The sequence below is a fragment of the Eptesicus fuscus genome, chromosome 2 (assembly GCF_027574615.1).
Source record: "Eptesicus fuscus isolate TK198812 chromosome 2, DD_ASM_mEF_20220401, whole genome shotgun sequence".
Taxonomy (NCBI): domain Eukaryota; kingdom Metazoa; phylum Chordata; class Mammalia; order Chiroptera; family Vespertilionidae; genus Eptesicus; species Eptesicus fuscus.
Window position 1 is genome coordinate 8,964,801 of NC_072474.1, and position 20,434 is coordinate 8,985,234.

Sequence of the window (20,434 nt, forward strand, 5' to 3'; positions counted from 1 at the left end):
CTGGGCCAGCAGGGGAGGGCAGTTGGGGGCAACCAGGCCTGCAGGGGAGGGCAGTTGTGGGAGACCAGGCCTGCAGGGGAGGGCAGTTAGGGGCGACCAGGCCTGCAGGGGAGGGCAGTTAGGGGCAATCGGGCTGGCAGGGGAGCAGTTAGGCATCTATCAGGCTGGCAGGGGATTGGTTAGGGCAGTGATGGGCAACCTTTTGAGCTTGGTGTGTCAAACTTCGCCAAAAAACTGAGTATAACTGGTGTAGTGTGTCACTTTGAGGAAAAAACATTATTTCGCGATATTTATAGTTTAAATAACATAAATGTATAATTTTTATATATAATTGTATTTAATAAACCAAAAACTAAATATTTAACTTACCTGCTTAGTGACTTCTTTGTTCATCCATCAGTCAGTTTCTTTTGTTGGTCTTGATATTATTTAGCTTGTGTGGGGTGCCGTGAACTAAGATAAGTGAGGGGGAGGGGGAATTCTTTAACTAACCTGCCTATTAGTGACTTTTTTGTTGCTGAATTTCATTGGCTAAATCTTCAATTGAAGGTTGGTATTTTGTACACTTCAGGCCCAAGCAAGCACTACTAACTTCATCTGTCTATCTGTTTCTTTTGTTGGTTTTGATATTATTTAATGCTGAGAATAAGGCCTCACAAAAGTATGTAGAGGGAAAAATTGTGAGTAAAGCCATTGCTATATTTTTCAGGGTGCTAAAAGTGTCTGGTAGTCGGTTCCAGGAACTCCAAATTTCCTGTTCGTAGTGGCACTCCTCTTGATTCTCCAAGCGGCACCTTTCCAGATTCTCAAGCTTTGACCTCAAGTCGACAAACACCTGAGCCCAGATACTGTCTTGAAATTCTGCAAGTTGCATCTCCAAATCATCAATTTGCATCCATTGGAAACCATTTAATTCCAAACTACTGTAGACTACTACATCAGGATACTTTCAAAAGCTTTTACTTTCAAAAGCTTTTATGTATCCAAACATAACGTCAATACTTTTGCCAAAACCTTGTAACTTTAAGTTCAGTTCATTAATATGAACAGAGAGATCTGTAAAAAACATCAGGGTGTTGACCACTTATCATCATTAAGCTGAGGAAAGTTTCCCAGATCCTTATCATCAAGAAATACCTTAATTTCTTCAAAGCACTCCACAAAGCGCTCAAGAACTTTGCCTCGGCTCAGCCATCTTACATTATTGTACATCAGCAGTCCACTGTAGGTGGAATCAACCTCCAGTAAAAGTGCCGAAAATTCTCGCTTGTGAAGGGGGCAAGCAGCTATTAAATTAACTATTTTTGTAACAACTGACATTAAGTCATTTAAGTCGGTGAATCCTGCCTTGGCACATAAAAGCCTCCTGATGGATGATACAATGAAAAGGCACAATCGGATGTCCAATAGCTTCTGTAAACAATTTGACAAATCTTACTTTTCCCCCCACCATATTTGGTGCCCCATCTGTTGTCACTGACACAACTTTAGAGATATCAATGCTTAGGTCACGAAATGTTTGTGACAATAATAATGTGAAATAAAAATGATTTTCAATAAAAATGAAATATTTGTGACAAAATATAACAACCTTACATATTTCGCTTCCTGATTTACTTGTTGACACTGATACTAACTTTATCAACTCTTCTCTCATTGGGAGACCATCAGAGTATCGACCAATAATGGCCAACTGAGCATGTGATGTGACATCAGTAGTTTCATCAAGAGAGATCGAAAAATATTTACACTTCCTTATGTCTCTCTTTAATTGATGTTGTACGTTTGTGTTCAGTCTCATTATTCGGTCTTTTATGATATTTCTACTGAGTGGTAACTCAGATATTCTCTTAATAATTGCATCTTTATTCTGCATATCGTGAAATAGAACTGGTGCACATCTTAGGAGAGTTTCTTTAATAAATTCTCCCTCACTGAGCGCTTTTCCATGCTGAGCTATAGAGTGAGCAATGCTCAAACTTGCAGATGTTAAATTTGTAGAGCCTTTCATAAATTTAAGGATGGAATTAGATTGGCTCTTATAAAGGTGTAGCTGCCTGGAAATGTATTCCTTCCTTTCATCCTCACTTTTTTCCAAGAGCTGGGAATGATTAGTTTCAAAATGTCTATTTATATTCCATGTTCTGCTTACTACCGTTTCAGTACATAGAACGCAAAATGATCTGCCATTTTTTTCTGTAAAGCCATACATCTCGGTCCATGTCTCTTGAAAGGGTCGGCCACTGTTACTACCACTTCCTTTACTTAACCTTAGTTTTTTATTTTTTGGCTTCTCCATCAGGGGGGCAGTGACAGAAGATAGAATTATAGATAGCTTGTTAGGCCTGCAGGCAATTAGGGGTTAACTAGCCTAACTAACCACAAAATGGTGCATAGAACTGTCTTTTAGGAAAGGGCAGGGTTAATAAGCAGAAATAGGGGTTAACAAGGATGCACAACAGTAATAGTGGTGAAATGGAGTCTGCACTATGGAGCAAGATGGTGTTCCTTATGTGAATTAAAATGGCTGCCGCTATTTCTAATGGCGGGAAACGGCACCCATAGCACGCCACAAACCCTCGCCTCTCCCAGCCTCCCCCACACTTATCTCAGTAATGATGGATTAGAAATCCATGACACCCCAGAACAGTAGATAATGGTTGCTGTGGTTAACTGTTATTTGGTTACTGGTAATGGCAGGGCCCCCAGAGATGCATCCCCCGCTGTGTTCCGCTGCTCCCTGCTCTGCCGGCGGAAGTGAGGGCAAAGATCCCGGCTTAACCGGAAGTCCCAGAACTAGACGCTCTGTGCCAGACTTCTGTTGTTTTGGCCTACAGACCTCCAGCACAGAGTGTCTAATAGGGGAGGATGAAACATTTGCGACTAGAGTCTTGGAGTTATTGTTTCATCCTCAGGAGCAGCAAATGTTTCATCCTCAGCATGCGGCCGCCTCAGCAGCCGCGTGTCATCAGAAATGGCTACACGTTGCCGAAACCGGTTTGGCTCAGTGGATAGAGCGTCGGCCTGCGGACTGAAGGGTCCCAGGTTCGATTCCGGTCAGGGGCATGTACCTTGGTTGCGGGCACATCCCCAGTAGGGGTTGTGCAAGAGGCAGCTGATCGATGTCTCTCTATCATCGATGTTTCTAACTCTCTATCCCTCTCTCTTCCTCTCTGTAAAAAAATCAATAAAATATATTAAAAAAAAAAAAAAAAAGAAATGGCTACGAGTGTCAGTGCTGACACATGTGTCATAGGTTCACCATCACTGGGTTAGGGGGTGATCAGGCTGGCAGGCAGAAGCGGTTAGGAGCAATCAGGCAGGCAGACAGGCGAGCAGTTGGGAGCCAGCAGTCCTGGATTGTGAGAGGAATCCCACATTGGAGAGGGTGCAGACTGGGCTGAGGGATGACCCCCCCCCACGCACGAATTTCGTGCACTGGGCCTCTAGTAAATAATAAAAAACATAAAACACATATGTACATACATCGAAATGACGAAACTTTTTTTTTTTTATAAATAAATAGGAGACGGCAACATAATCACTAAACGACGTATGTCGAGTCCGACATAACCCAAGGACTGTCTGTATATGTAATACTAGTATAATATTCATTCAATTACATCAAATGTATTTGATGAAAACTTGTTTCCTTTAGAAGATCCTGAAGACTTCACAAAATATAATCTATCCTACCTAATAATAGACAAATATGCAAATTGACCGTACTTTCGCTATGCCCGCGATTGGCCAGGAGGCGTGGGGGGGCGGGACTCGGGGTGGCCGATTGGGCCAGTGGGACGCTGAGCTTGCGTTGCCAGCGGCGGCTCGAGCTCAGCATCTGCGCCATGGCTGTGCTGCGGCACAGAAGGGGCCTCTGGGGCAGCGAGCCCACGTCCTACCGCAGACCATCAAAAGCGGGGGAGCTGGGTGCCTGTCTGCTCCGGCACCAGGCCTTTCAGAAGCCTTCGTCGCACCGGAGGCTTCTGAAAGGCCTGGTGCACCAGCGGACAGGCCCCCAGCTCCCCCGCGATCGAAAGCAAAAGCATGTAGGGGACCCTACACGTGCATGATTCAATCATGCACTGGGCCTCTAGTATATATATAAAAGCCTAAGCTACCGTTATGACGGATGATGACCGGAATGACGGGTCGCTATGACATGCACTGACCACCAGGGGGAAGACACTCAATGCAGGAGCTGCCCCCAGCCCACAAGCCCTGATCGCTGATAGGGCCTGCCAGCCAACCTCCCGGGCCCTCCCCCTGGCCGGCAGGATCCCCAGGCTGGGACGAGGAACCGGGGGTGGGTGGCAGCGGATGTGGCCCCTTTCCCAGGGGGGCCAAGGGCCAGCTCCCTCCTCGGGACCAGCTGCCAACCTCCCAGGTCTCTCCCCTCTGATGCAGGCCCTGATCGGTCTGCTGCCTGCCTGCCACAGTGGCAGTTGGCCCCTCCCCCCGGCTAGCAGGCCCCGATTGCCTGATTGGGGCCTGCTGGCCAACTGCCCAGTCCTTCCCCCTGGCCTGCAGGTCCCAATCACCCAATCCGGGGCTGGGACAGGGAACCGAGGGTGGGTGGCGGTGGACATGGGTGGCGAGGGAAGGAGGAGGTGGGGAGGCAGGGAACCTGATCAGCCCTGATCGCCAGCCAGGCCTAGGGACCCCACCTATGCATGAATTTCATGCACTGGGCCTCTAGTTAAGTCTACAAATACAGGTATCAAAATCAGACCAAACATACAGGAGTCCTTTCAAACCAAAGAACTACTATAAGAAAAACAAATTCTGACTAGGGAGGCCTATCACTGTATCTTTTACAGACTAACAGAAAACCAATCAAAAAACTCAAAAAAAAGTTTATCAATAACATTTCAAATAACAGGAATAATTTTAGTTTAAAATGGGTTCATTACATTATCAATGATTTAATTCATTTCTCATAAGTCAAAACTTTTTCTTATTTTATATAAGTATAAAAGTGACTTTTCTTGTTTTATCTAAGTATAAAAATTAATATGAACTGATTGTATTTTTAATTAATTTTGCACAAAGTATCCTAGATTTCATTAGCGAATTAAAATACACAAGATTATCTAATCTCAAAATTTAGTTACCAGCTATAAACTGATGACAAATGAGTATCATTAGCTATAAGACCTGCCTCCTACCTAAACTTCATATTCATAGTCGCCAATGCTTGCCAGACACAGACACTTCACTATCAAACAAAAAACCTCAAACTCAAACATATTCCACACTAAACTCAATTCTTTCTAGTCTCTAGGTTTATGACACTTTACCAAAGAGCCCAAGCCAAACACCAGAGTCATACTGGACTCCTTTTCCTCCTTTCAAACCCATTCAGCAAGCAAATGAAAGAATCGTAAAAACGGATCCAGATTTTTCTCCGTTTTCACTTCCTGGCACTCTTTGCAGTACAGTCTAGTTAATAAAGAGATGCTGTTTCCAGATGTGTGTCATTCTTCAAGCTCTGTTGACAATGCCTTCCCTTCTTCCTTCTCTTGCCTAAGGCCACATATGCTTTAAGATTTAATAAGGTTTTAACTTCAAGAAGCTTGCCAGAATTCACAAAGTCTGAGGGGTTATCTTTTCTTATTATTCGACTTAAAAGATTATATTAAAATTATCCATTTACTTATCTTCCTCTCCTAATAGATTGTAGGTGACTTAAGACAGTTCCAGGATATAATCATTATACAGGCAGTCCTTGGGTTACAATGGACTCGACGCACGTTGTTTTGTGGTTATGTCATTACATCACCATCTCCCATTTACAGTATTTATAAAAAAAAAAAAAGTTCCGTCATTTCGACGTATGTACATATGTGCTTTATGTTTTTTATTATTTATATACCACAAGTAAAGGTCAGGAATTGTTATCTTTCTTTTAATTTGTTTTTACTGTTTCACTTCATTACTGTATGTGCTCCATGTGAGTGCGCTGCGCCGTAGAACGGATGTTCGACGTAACCCGAGGACTGCCTGTAGTATCTCCAGCATCGCGCATTGTAGATACACAGTATTTAATGAACATCTGCTGAATTGCTAAGATGTGTTGACAAAAGTAGAAATAGTTTTTAAAACAAGTATAAAATTAAAATAGAAATTCTAATAATAGTATTTATTATCCATTTTCCTGCTAACTACATTCCTGTAAGATCATATGTACCTATGTTCACCTATACACGTTATTTTTGTAATATTTATTTTAATTGAATTACTTTGCATTATCTATAATACATCATCTGTTTACATACTTACTTTCTTTGGAGGAACCCTGCGCTTTTTTACAGCATGAAGCGGAGAATCATTTTCACTATATTTCTGATCCTAGATAAATAAAGTAAAAGGTAAAAATAATAAAAAGACATAAGGAGAAAGAAAAAGCCTTTATATGGTCACATTATTGTAATTACTGAATTACTCACCTCTGGGGATTCTAAAGCATTTCCTTTTGCTTTTTTACTCTTTCTTTGGAAAATCTCATCACCTTCACTTTCATTGCTTGTTAATTGTTCATCTATAAAATTTATTTAAAAATAATGAATCTGGTCAATAGATTTAAGTTTATCCAACGACAACTATCTATTTTATTGATGGGTAAATAAGAATTGTTTCTGTCACTCTCAAAAAAGATAGCTTTACGAAGTTTGGCCAAAAAAAAAAATCAGCTGAGAAGAGACCGAATAAATAAATAAATAAATAAACAAATAAACAAACAAATAAATAAATAAATAAAACAGTACCAGTAAGAAAATTAAGAGATAACTTTTTTCTAAATTTTAAAAATATATATTTTATTGATTTTTTACAGAGAGGAAGGGAGAGGGATAGAGAGTCAGAAACATCGATGGTAGAGAAACATCGATCAGCTGCCCCCTGCACACCCCCTACTGGGGATGTGCCCGCAACCAAGGTACATGCCCTTGACCGGAATCAAACCTGGGACCTTTCAGGCCGCAGGCCAACGCTCTATCCACTGAGCCAAACCGGTTAGGGCAAGAGAAGATAACTCTTGCTAATAAACATATTTGACTCAGGTTCATTTTTTAAAAAATATAACTGAAAAGAGGCCAGAAGAGTATAAAACATAATTCTTTTAGTCAATGGTTTTAGAATTCATCTCTAAAATCTATGATAATCTTCCTGTCTTTTTTATCTTATTCTCTTTCTAGTTGAACAAGATAAAGCAAGGAAATGCAAGCTATAAAACAATATATATAAAGACCTTTTATGTATGTATATAGCATATATATGTACATATTCATATGCTTTTGTGCACAAGCATGAAATTAAACATTGGTAAGATATCAGCAAAATGTAACTAAAAAACAAAAAACAGCCCTAACTGGTTTGGCTCAGTGGATAGAGCGTCAGCCTGCGGACTGAAGGGTCCCAGGTTCGATTCCGGTCAAGGGCATGTACCTCGGTTGTGGGCACATCCCCAGTGGGGAGTGTGCAGGAAGCAGCTGATCGATGTTTCTCTCTCATCGATGTTTCTAACTCTCTATCCCTCTCCTTCCTCTCTATAAAAAAAATCAATAAAATATATTTTTTTTAAAAAACAAAAAACAGCCCTAGCCAGTTTGGCTGAGTTGATAGAGCATCAGCCTGCGGAATGAAGAGTCCCAGGTCTAATTCCAGCCAAGGACACATGCCCGGGTTGTGGGTTCGATCCCCAGAAGGGGGCGTGCAGGAGGCAGCTGATCAATGATTCTCTCTCATTATTGATGTTTCTATCTCTCTATCCTTCTCCCTTCCTCTCGGAAATCAACTAAAAAAAACAACTCTCATGTATGAAATAGATGCTTCAAATATTCAGGTACTTAAACAAAAGCTTTAAGTCTGTCTTTTCATAAAATTTTGATTGAAGACACTTCTTTGTGTCTTTATGAAACCTACTGTAAGACCCTTATTGTTGTTTTAAGATACATTCATAAAGTATTTGATATGTCTCCCCTTCAAGAGGAGAGTCAGAATCCCTCTCCCCTTAAGTGTAGGGCAGACTTAGTCACTTGCTTCTAACAAAAGAATATAATGAAAATGAAAGTGCCTTACTTTAGAATCTAGGTCATAAAAGTGATTGCAACCTCATCCTTGCTCTATGTATCACTCACTCTGGAGGAATGCTACATTATCTATATATATAAAAGCCTAAACATCTGTCTGACTGGTAGCTATGATGCACAATGACCACCAGTTGGCAGACGCTCAACACAGGAGCTGCCGAGCAACAGCAACTTTGCAAAGTACCCTCTCACACTCCGAGACCCCTCCGGGGATGTCAGACTGCCGGTTTCAGCCCAATCCCCACAGGCCAGGCCAAGGGACCCCACCTGCCAGAGGCATCCTGCTCACTCTGCAGACGCCTTCGAGCCCCGACGCCACCCCAGGTGCAGCTGGCTGGGGAGGGACCATGGGAGGTTGGCATCAGGGCGTGTCCGGCCCATCTTGCCCAGTCCCGCCCCACCGGCCACTTTCTAATTAATTTCCTTTCAATGTGCATGAATCCGTGCACCAGGCCTATAGTAAGAATATGAGAATAAATTCTATGGCCCTGACTCAGTTGTTGAGCGTCATCCTGTGGACCAAAAGCTTGATGGTTCAATTCCCAGTCAGGGCTCATACCCAGGTTTTGGGTTTGATCCCTGGTGGGAGTGCATGTGGGAGGTAGCCATTCGATGTTTCTCTCTCACACTGATGTTTCTCTATCTCCCTCCCTCTCTCTCTAAAAACATAGTTTAAAAAAATCCTACTCAGCCTAGCGGTTTGACTTAGTGGATAGAGTGTCGGCCTGCAGACTGAAGGGTACTGGATTCGATTCCAGTCAAGGGCACTTGCCCAGGTTGTGGGCTCGATCCCTAGTAGGGGGCATGCAGGAGGCAGCCAAGCAATGATTCTCTCTCATCAATGATGTTTCCATCTCTCTCTCCCTCTCCCTTCCTCTCTGAAATCAATAAAAACGTATTTTAAGAGAAACTCCTATGGAGAGGCCTGTGTGGTAAGAAACCAAGGCCTCCCACCAAGAGCAATGTGATCCTCCAAGCTTATCCAAGCCTTCAGATAACTCCATCCCGGACCAACGTCTTGATTGCAACTCCATGAAATATCCTGAGCCAAAACCACTCACTAAGCCACTCTTGATTTCTGGTCTACAGAAATATGTTTGTTGTTATAAGCCATTAAATTGGGAGGAGGAGGATAATTTGTTATGCAGCAGTAGAGAAATAATACAGATTGCAATACCTGGAAACAGTGAATTGCCATACCAAATAACTAAACAATGTAAGGAACTTTAGAACTAGATTAGGGGCAGAAACTTGAAAGAACTTTTGAGGAGAATTTTGGTGAAAGCTTAAAGAGACTCAAAGGGATTGTTTGTAGGAACAATTTCTAGGAAGCTCAATGGCTACGTGGGAGAGGTTAAAGTAAGGAAAATCTTATTGGAAAATGGAGGGAAGAGAATCCTTTATGTAATGCCAGAAAGTTTAGTAACCTTTCAGTAACACAGAAGGTAGAAAATGTACCTAATGAATGAGGTGATCTAGCTAAGGAAATTTCTAGATAAAATGTTTAAGGTATCATCTGTGCTTCTTGCTATTAAAGTAAATTGGAAGAGGAGAGAAATAAGCTAAAGAAAGAACTATTAAATGTGAAACAAACTTGCTGGCTTTTGAAAATTCTTGAGCTGGCAAGCCATGTTAAACTAAGAAATCTTCCAGGCAAAGATATCATTTAGAGGATTGCCAGGAAAACACTGTTCAGATGCAGCTGAGGGTATAACTGCATACGCTTTAAGACCTATGGAAGATCACAGGTGGTGCCTCAGAGTACCATTCAGCCAGAGAAAAAAGCCCTCTAAATACTTTGGAATGTTTATCACAGATGCTCTCAGATAGACCTCCTAAGATTAAAGAACTATCTCTAGACATCTCAGCAGAAGCCCAAGGTAGAACACTTAGCTCCAAAGGATTTGTGGGCAAGCTAGTGTCTAATGGAATGAATCCCAATAAGAAATGCAAACATTTGTGAGAATTATATGGGAAGAAACACAGCCAGCTACAACTAAAAGTGGCAGAGATAGGACAAAATAAAAAGAGGGCTTTGGATTCCCAAATTTTTACTAAAAGAAAGTATGCTGAGAAAACTCCACAGGTGCTGTCTGTGAAAAAGGATCCTACCAAGCATCCAGAGAACAAAGAACCATGGAGAGTTATTACCAGGCTTTGAATCTTAATCAAAGAACTTCTAATCCCACTGCTGTTGGATTTTAGAGTTGCTATGGAATAGAGATTCCTATGTGCCTCTATCTCCCCTCCCCACATTGAATAACCCCTCTTGAAAGCAGAGTATCCATGCCCAGTCAAGACTTCAGATAGCTGCAACCACAGGTGAAATCTTGATTATAACCTCATGAGAAATCCTACGCTAGAACCACCCAATTAAGAAACTCTTGAATTCCTAAACTATAGAAACTGTGAGATGAATGTTTATTTTAATCCACTAAATTTCGGGGCGTAATCTGTTACACAGCAATAAAAAACAAACACAGCCAGTGTGGCTCAGTGGTTGAATGTTGATCCAGGAACCAAGAGGTCACTGGTTCGATTCCTGGTCAGTGCACATGCCTGGGTTGCGGGCTCAATCCCCAGTGGGGGCTGTGCAGGAAGCAGCTGATCCTGATTGATGATGTTTCTCTCTCATCAATGTTTCTATCTCTCTATTCCTCTCCCTTCTTCTCTTTCTAAAAACCAATAAAAACATTTTAAAAATATTTTTTAAAGAAAGAAAAAAAAAACTAACACAAATTTACATAGTAAATTTCTCTTCATACTCTATGACAATAAAACATCTACCCAGACAGATAAACTTGGAATAAATCCTTTTTACAAATGAGCACTCTATAATCCAACTTTTTCTTTTTTCATTATCTTCTAAGGCAGCTAGAATTAAATGCAGGACTCAGTTATAATAACCAACTAATTCCAGAAGGCTTTCCTTTTAACTACAGCATCTATTACTGTATTTTCTTGTTTTTCTGTAACTGTGCAGAATTAGCTCACAGAAATGCAGATTCCCCAAGAGCTTCTGTGCTCTTATCTCAATCCTCCGATTAGTATTACTTCTCAACTATTTTGCTATATAAACCCTCTTCTTTACACTACCCCCTCAAAATCTTACACTTTCCTTCTTGTACTTTTCCCCACTATTTTATAACTTCTAAATTCTCTCTCTCTTTTTTTAAAAAATATATTTTACTGATTTTTTACAGAGAGGAAGGGAAAGAGATAGAGAGTTAGAAACATCAATCAGCTGCCTCCTGCACGCCCCCTATTGGGGATGTGCCTGCAACCAAGGTACGTGCCCTTGACCAGAATCGAACCTGGGACCTTTTAGTCCGCAGGCTGACGCTCTATCCACTGAGCCAAACTGGTTTCGGCAATTCTCTCTTTATTACTTTCAACATATCCATATTCCCAAGGAGCCAAAATGAAAATTTACATTTAAAAATCTAATCTAATCCACTTCAAAATTTTGACATTTTCTCTATCTCCTAAACATCCACTATCTTATTATTCCTTTAGTAGTTCTTTACACATTTTACTGGTATCTTTTCAAATGTGTATGTCACACAATTGTTTGTTTTACAGTCAAAGGCTAGGGCCAAATCTTACACTTCTATATTTCACAGTGTAATACCTTTCTAATGGCATACATGCCATAAATATATACATAGATAACATAATCAGTAAGCATCAACTTTAAAAATATATAATACATCAATTATATAATTCAACACACCATAAACTGAGCAATTACATTTTGAGAAATTACAGAAGTTTATCTAGAGTAATTTATTCTAGAAAGATGAAATCTTACCTCCAGCAGAATGACAGGATTGATGTAGATTGATTTGTTCCCCGTTTTTAGCCTTTTCTATAAAAAGTCCTGAATCATCAAAAGTTGAGTTCAATGTTTCTTTGAAACTTTGTGAATTTACCTTATCAGAATCTAGTATCCGAGGCATTTCCTTTCTCTTTTTAGAGTTCAATGTGCTTGATTCAGAAAGGGGTGTACTCATAACTTTTTCCCATACTGGCAAAGAAAACTGAGAATAACCAGGCAACATAAATTGTTTATTTTTTGCTATACTCAATGGAAAACGTGAAGAAGTTGGACTCTGCTTATCTTCACTTGATGAGATAGTAATGGTTCTACTCCTAGAACTATCAACATGATCTGTTATTACTGCTTGAGTTGAAACATAATTTGCATCACTTATCTCCTTGATATCTAAACATGTTCCAAGTAGATCATCTGAAGTTTTATTCTTATTTGTATTTGATGCATGGTCTAATATTTCATCATCAGAATCTGGAATACAAAATCCTAAATCAAAGGTAACAGAAAATAAATCCTTAGAGCAGTCAAGAACATATTCATCACTCTTCAGTTTTTCCTCTTGTATACCTGTCAAATCTTCATGAGATTTACTATTAGTATCATAGATAATTTGATCTTGGGGTTCAGAATTATTGTCTAACAAAAGTTCATCAGAAATTAAGAAGTGAGAAACCAGTGCCATTTTGTTTATACAAGTTTTGTCTGACACATGTAAAGATTTGCATTCATTATTCGAGGAAGAACGGCTCATATCTTTAAATTCTGTATTATCTTCTTCAAATAGTGGTAAACTCTCATCCTGATCCGTGAACAATACTTGAAGCCCATTGTTATCAATACCACAATTGTTTTCTTCAACTAAGTATTGTGGAGGACCTGTGTTTATTTGAGTATGATTGTTGGTTACTAAAGTTTCATTTTCAACATCTTTACGTACTTTATCATCATAGTCACAGAAGCTGGGCTCATCAACAATCTTATCATTAGTTGTACTATAAAGGCATTTTTTTTCAGAAGGATGATTAATAAATTTAAGTGAATTCGATTCTAAATTCTGTTGAGAACTGACAGTTGAATGTGATATCAAACAGGTAGGTTTATTGTTTTGTAAATACTCTGTGCAGGGTGAGTAAAGCAAATTTTCAAGTGCAGAACCCTTAGTAATTTCATGTTCCAAATTTGAGAGTCCATTGAGAGGTGGAGGAGAATGAGATAAAAATCTCTCTACATTAACTAGTACCTCTTTTGTAAGTGAATAACAATTATAAAATTGGTCATCTGTTCTAGCTATAACAAGCTCTTCCTCAAATGGAAGAAATAAGCTACATGAAACAGATTTCTCATCACTGAAACTGTTATAACCAGAATCTAAAAAACTTCCAGTAAATGAATTAGTAGATTTATTTGTAATCTGACATTCCGTTAATAATCTACATGGCTGATTAACAACATTTTCATTGATGGCACATGTGGCAGCAACTTCCTCTATATCTAATGCCCTTTTATCATTTAGGTCTACCTGAAAAATATTTTCAACAGTAGACTTGCCATCAGTATCTAAAGAATCCATAACAACATCATTATTTTCTTTTTTAGGCTGATCTTTTTTCAGTTTTTTAGAAGCTTTTCTCTTAAGAGAGGTAATTTTAGTAGGTTTGATACGAGTCTGTTTAAAAATTTCAGCACATTCTTCATCAGACTCTGTCATTGAGAATAAATTGCCTTCATTTATATTCCTTGTAAATGAATATTTCTTGTTACTAGTAAAGTTGCCATTGACAAGAAGATTAGATTTGTTCCTGGGAGCACTAAATGTTGAGCTAACATCTTCCATTTGTAAATAAGATTTAATTTCCAATTCATAGCTGCATTCTCCCTATAAAGAAAATGAAAAAGTCACAAGAAAACAAAACAAAAAAAAAACAATTCTAAGAGATGAGTTTTACTCTATGTTAAAATATTTTCCAAACAATATTATTCAAATGATTTTCTTAAACCTTAAAAAGTATTCTGATAAATTAAATAAAATTATAAATGAAACAACTATGAAATTATCATAACTTTCTTTAATCCATTAATATTCTTGTTTCCCCAGTACTTAATACATGGGGAAGACCCATGATAACTATTTGTAGAAAGAACAAATTTAATGAATGCATAAAATAAAGATTATAAACACTAAGTTTTTTCACTTCTAACATTTAATTGAACAATTATTCTAATTTCCTAAAAATACATACTTAAGAAATTAATATATATAAATGTAAAGCACACGTCTATATGTTAAATTACTCTCCTTTTGAAGGTAAACTAAGAACAGCTTTTAGAACATCTGAAATAATGATACTTATATGTGTACTATAGGCTAGAATAGACTGTTTTATTTTTTTAATTTATCTTTATTATTGAAAGTATTACAGATGTCCCCCTTTTTCTCCCATTCACCCTCTCCACCCCGCTCCCACGCCCCTCCCCAGGCCTTCACCACACTATTGTCTGTGTCCATGGGCTATGCATATAAGTTTTTTGGTTAATCTCTCCCCACGCAACCCCCATCCCTGCCTTCTCTCTTGAGAATCTTCAGTCTATTCCATGCTTCTATGGCTCTGGATCTATTTTGCTCATCAGTTTATTTTGTTCATCAGTTTATTTTGTTCATTAGATTCCACATATGAGTATTTTCAAGAAATTTCCCAACCAAGAACTCTTATAGTGAATTTCTAAGTCTTAATTATCTCTAAGTTTAAAATGAGTCCCCATCACTCCTGGCTCATCCTTCCCTCTTCCCCATGAGGGCTACTTTAATCATGATTCCTCTACTACTCAGGGACTTAAGCAATTAACTCTCCACTTTTTGAGTAAATACAATAAATATTAATGTGAGGATGTTTGTCTCCCTGGTAGTGCATATGCTCTCCACTGACATAATATCTTTTTTTTTAAAAATATATTTTATTGATTTTTTACAGAGAGGAAGAGAGAGGGATAGAGAGTTAGAAACATCGATGAGAGAGAAACATCGATCAGCTGCCTCTTGCACACCCCCTACTGGGGATGTGCCTGCAACCAAGGTACATGCCCTTGACCGGAATCGAACCTGGGACCCTTGAGTCCGCAGGCCGACGCTCTATCCACTGAGCCAAACCAGTTTCGGCATAATATCTTTTTTAATGTTTTTATTAATTTTAGAGAGAAAGGGGGGGAGAAGAGAGAAAGAGAGAGAGAGAGAGAGAGAGAGAAGAGAGAGAGAGAGAGAGAATCATGGATGCTAGAAATATCGATTCGCTGTCTCCTGCACGCCCCCCTACTGGGGATTAAGCCCAAAACCTGGGCATATGCCCTGACTGGGAATCCAACCCATGAACCTTTGGTACAGGGGATGACACTCAACCCACCGAGCCACACTGGCCAGGGCTGACAAAATATTTTATCTGGCTTCTTCCCTGATGTAGCCGCAAGGCCAGGAACAGAACATGGCATATAGAGGACACTAAATAAATATATGTTAATTTGATGACACAGGTTTTGCTGGTATTCACAACTAATTTCTTTATTTACATATACTATTCATGAATAATAACTGATAATAAAAAGAGCAGCTACAAGCCACTGAGTACTTACTATGTGCCAGTTACTGTTCTAAATGGTTTATGTCTAGCAAGTCTTTTAATCCTACAACAACCATGTAAAGAAGGTATTAACAATACCCCCATTTTATAGATGAATCTGAAGCATAAAGAGGTTAAGTGTCTTACAAATGCACTATTAGTAAGAGGTAGTGTTTGGATTCTAACCCAGGCATTTTAGATTTCACTCTTGAATAGGTTCATCATCCTGACCCTCTCAAAGAATAATAATCAAGAAACTACTCAAGGAATCAATAATTCTCTAAACTACCACCAGGATATAAGAGGTATACCAAATGACCTATGTCATTGGCAACATTTCAATAAATCTCATCTAACAAAAATCCTAAATTACAAAGTTTAATAAATCATTACATGTATTAAAATTTACTCTGGTCAATAGAAGCCTATAAATGCAATGAGTTTGACTGGTCAAAGAAAAAATGTGAGTGCCATGGATAAAATCCAAAATGATGGACTCCCAGGCTTGTATTTAGGTTTTTCAGACTATTTGTTTCTCAATGGGAAAATGCCTATGAAGAAATACAAGGGTTTATACAACTTTACTTCCACTGCCAAAGGAACTGCTCTAATTTTCACTGACTTTTAAAACCATACTTGAGACAACATAGTCTAATAAAGTTGAATTAGATCCAAAAGCAAGAAGCTAGATCCCTTTTCCCAACCCAGGGTCATATAAACAACTAGAGGCCCGATGCACGAAATTCGTGCAAGGGGCCTGGCCACTGCGACTTTGTCTGGAAGGACGTCCGGTCTAATTAGCATATTATGCTTTTATTATTATAGATATTACATGCTGCTTGTTTCTTGGTTCTTCCATATAAGACCAAAATAAAGAATAGCTCCCTCTTCCTGACAAGGAATTTCAACTAATTTTAATTAAGTTGAAATTAATATATTACAATGTTGATTAAAGTTAATTTACTTGAGAAGAATAGCATTACAGATTACATTAATTGAAAACAGCAACTGCTGCCCTAGCCAGTTTGGCTCAGTGGATAAAGCGTCAGCCTGTGAACTGAATGGTCCAGCGTTCGATTCTGGTTAAGGGCACATGCCTGGGTTTCAGGCTCAGTCTCCAGTAGAGGGTGTGCAGGAGGCAGCCAAGCAATGATTCTCTCTCATCATTGATATTTCAATCTCTCCCTTCCCTTCCTCTCTGAAATCAATAAAGATATTAAAAAAAAACAAAAAACGCAGCAACAGCTACTAGTAAAGAGGTGTTTGATGATTAAATTTTATTATGTCTTAAAACATTATTGCAATAATGGCAGAAAAATCAAAGTGATGCAAATAGGAAGATTAGGATTAATTTACTCATAATTGCATACCTTGGATAAGATGTGGCCATCCACGTGCCAATTCTAAATGACCATTACAGGTAACAAAGTTAGAAGCCTAAAGCAAAAAGTGGTTGAAAGGATCTTGTTCCTATTAAAAATCTTCTGTGCTACCATATGTTATTGATAGGGGCGGAGGTGAGGAGGAATGGTGAGGCACTAGTAATGCTCATAGATGTTATTAATCATGCCTGTTCTGTCTTGATCAAAGAAAGTGGACCCTGACCTGGATGCTGTGTTTGGAAACTGGCCCCCCTCTGGGAGTTTGTCCCAGGAATGCTGTCCATTCTCCGATTCCAAGGATGGGATAAGCTGTTTGCCATGGTTAAAAGATTAACTACCTTGTCATTGGACTTCAAGATTCTGGAGGTGGACACACTGACTACATACTCTGCAGCCCTCATCCTGCTACACCCTCCACACTGCACGTAGTTTTTATTCCCTATCCCTATAAAATGAGCCAACTGGTGGGAGATGTTAGAGCAGTTTTTGAAGGTGCCATACCTGCTACTCTCTGCTACTGACAATTAGAATAAATAAATGCTCACAAAAGATTCAACCTTGTATCTGCTTACTGGCTTAGAGGCGACAGGCAATAATGGACCCTTTGTGTCCAGTATCATTACCAGACTAAAGGGGTTCATTTGCCTGTGAGCACCAAAGCCCAATAAGACACTAACAGGGATTTGCAGCAAAGACATAAGGGTTTATTTTTAGGAAGGGGCCCCTGCCCTAAGATAGGTGAGCTCAGCAATGTTTCCAGGCAATGGGTTATATAGGGGAAACATCATTAATCATGATGATGAAGGGAGCTAGCCATGGTCTCTAGGGTAGGAGTCATTGATCACTGCACCTAGTCCTGATGTCAGCCATGGCGTCACTTCATCTGGTTTTGCTGCTTTTCTGGGCCTGGAGCTGAAATACAACTGAGGCCTAGATGTTATCTCTACTTTGACTAAAATTCTGTCTCCGTGGTCATCAGTCCCGAGGTTTTATTCCTAAGAGTATTTGATGCTGAGTCCTGAGGCCTCAATAATTAAGGGAGTAGACATGCAAGGAAGAAGGAGGCAGGTGAGTCAGCGTGCTGGGTGGGGCTAGTTTGAATTAAAAGTAAAAAAAAAGGAGAACATTTCATATTTAAAGACTGAGGTTTCTGTGGGCTATGCAGATAAATGGACTGTCCAGGTCAAGATGAATATGTGAATGGCTGGGGAATGCTGCAGAGCTTTTTTAAATGGTGGCAAGTGTGCTTCAACTACAAATGATCTGAACAAAGAAAAATATTTATAAAACATAGAAGCATGGAACAGACCATCAAACCTCAGAGAGAAGGCAGGGGAGGGTGGGTGGGTGGGAAGAGATCAACCAAAGAACTTGTATGCATATATGCATAACCCATGGACACAGACAACAGGGTGGTAAAGACCTGGGGTGGGGGTAGGCTAGAAGAGGTCAATGGGGGAAAAGAGGACATATGTAAAACTTTCAACAACAAAGATTTTTTTAAAGTTTACTCTGGTCTATCAATATTTACAGAAATATTCCTCTAATTAATTCTACTTCTATGGCAGAAAACTGGTTCCTTATTGAGATCACAAGGAGCTATATAGAAAAACAAAATATTACAACTATCATTTATAATAAATACTAATATCTTATTTTTTAAAATTGATTTGAGAGAGGGAGAGGGAAAGGAAGAGCAAGAGCGAAAGAGAGGGAAGGAGGGGGAATGGGAGAGAGAGAGATATAGAGAGAGACACATCAATCGTTTTGCCTCCTGAGCAGGGTCCAAACCCGCAATCTGGGCATACGCCCTAACTAGGAATCGAACCACCGACCTTCCAGTGCATGGGATGATGCTCAACCAACTGAGCCACACTGGCCAAGGCAATACTTGTTTCTTATAATAATGACTTCAAATTAAGGAGAATAAAGATTAAGTATTCTAGTTTCACATCATACCAGCAAGAGAAAATTACAATAAAAACCTACCTCGCCAGACGGCGTGGCTCAGTGGTTGAGCATCAACATATGAACCAGGAGGTCAGGGTTCGATTTCTGGTCAGGGCACATGCCCAGGTGGACCCCCAGTAGGCAGCCAATCAATGATTCTCTATCATCATTGATGTTTCTATCTCTCTCTCCCTCTCCCTTCCTCTCTGAAATCAATAAAATATATATTTTTAAAATTTATGAAAAAACCTACCTCTTCATGTCTCATTCCTTCTATCATTTGCATAATGCTTATAAAATGATGGCATCGATCTGAGTGGTCAATTTGATATGTAGGAAAAGGATGATCTTGCCATAGCCTCCATTCAGATAGAGAGAGTTGACGAATTCCAATGGTTGGTTCTTGAGTCTTGATTCATTTTTAAAATAGTAAAAGTGATAAAAACACTTAGATTTCACAAACTGATTTTTAAAAAAACATTTAATGCATAAATAATATGAACTCATTTTTATACTTTCAACTAAAATCTCAGAAGAAAAAAATAATTTCATAAAGTACAAAGCTGACCTTTAAATACATTTTTAAAATAAATATTACATGAGTTACTAGTTGACCATATTCCTGTTTATGTAGTTCCATGTTGAATAATATTTAAGAAAAATGTGTGGTTTCAAAACTACTATTCATATCCAATAATCTATTAAGGAGGCATTCATAATCTCTCAGTGATACTAATCCTAATTCTTCGTGCCTGCTACCATTCCTCACTTTTCCAGTTAGTGAATAAAAAATACAAATCCTGGTGCTCACTTCGGCAGCATATATACTAAAATTGGAACAATACAGAGGAGATTAGCATGGCCCCAGCGCAAGGATAACATGCAAATTCGTGAAGTGTTCCATATTTTTAAACAATAAATAATTTTTTTAAAAAATCCTGAATAGCCATATTTTTCAAGCACTATATATCTTCTAAAAGGAATCTTTCCTGAGGTTGTTTTTCCAGCTTTTTGGGTACAAAAGTAACCTTTGACAATTACCTTTGGCTTTCATTAAGTTTACTAAAAATTTGTTCTTAAAACAAAATAAATCATAACATCAAAATAAATGTTTTATTATAATTTCAAAACTGAAAATAAAAACCAGTTTGTACACAGATGCTCATGATAGTATAATTTTATGTTAGTAACATATTGAAAAGAATTCTAGCCCTGGCTGGGTAGATCAGTTGATTAAAGCATCGTTCCAATACCCCAATGTTGTGGGTTTGATCCCCAGTCAGGGCACATACAAGAATCAACCAATAAATGCATAAATAAGTGGAACGAGTTGATGTTTCTCTCTCTCTCCCTTTCTCTCTTTCTCTCTCAAATACATTAAAAAAAAAAAAGAATTCTAAAACACAACAGGGAAACAGTCAAAATATGGTATACCGCAGGGTAACATAATCATTTACATTTTGCCTATACAGAAATGTTCATATGGCATAAAGTAATAAAGAAAAGGCAGAATAGCCCAGCCAGTGTAGCTCAATGGTTGAGTGTCAACCTATGAATCAGGAGGTCACA

General features: G+C 38.9%; 1 protein-coding gene and 1 non-coding gene across 3 annotated transcripts in view; one reads left to right on the top strand and one right to left on the bottom strand.

The window, feature by feature from the left end:
* The window catches only part of FANCM (FA complementation group M), a 78,267-nt gene that overhangs the window by 15,967 nt on the left and 41,866 nt on the right, over positions 1-20,434 (bottom strand). For both annotated transcript variants that reach the window (XM_054725425.1, XM_054725420.1), the window contains 4 exons: positions 19,119-19,274; positions 11,902-13,801; positions 6,450-6,541; positions 6,283-6,351 (listed from right to left, as the gene is read on the bottom strand). In XM_054725425.1, coding sequence (XP_054581400.1) covers positions 6,283-6,351; positions 6,450-6,541; positions 11,902-13,801; positions 19,119-19,274 — 2,217 coding nt within the window. The remainder of the gene's footprint in view (positions 1-6,282; positions 6,352-6,449; positions 6,542-11,901; positions 13,802-19,118; positions 19,275-20,434) is intronic.
* Positions 19,669-19,775, top strand: LOC114229485 (U6 spliceosomal RNA). Its single transcript, XR_003615521.1, has one exon. It is a non-coding gene; the product is annotated as a U6 spliceosomal RNA (small nuclear RNA).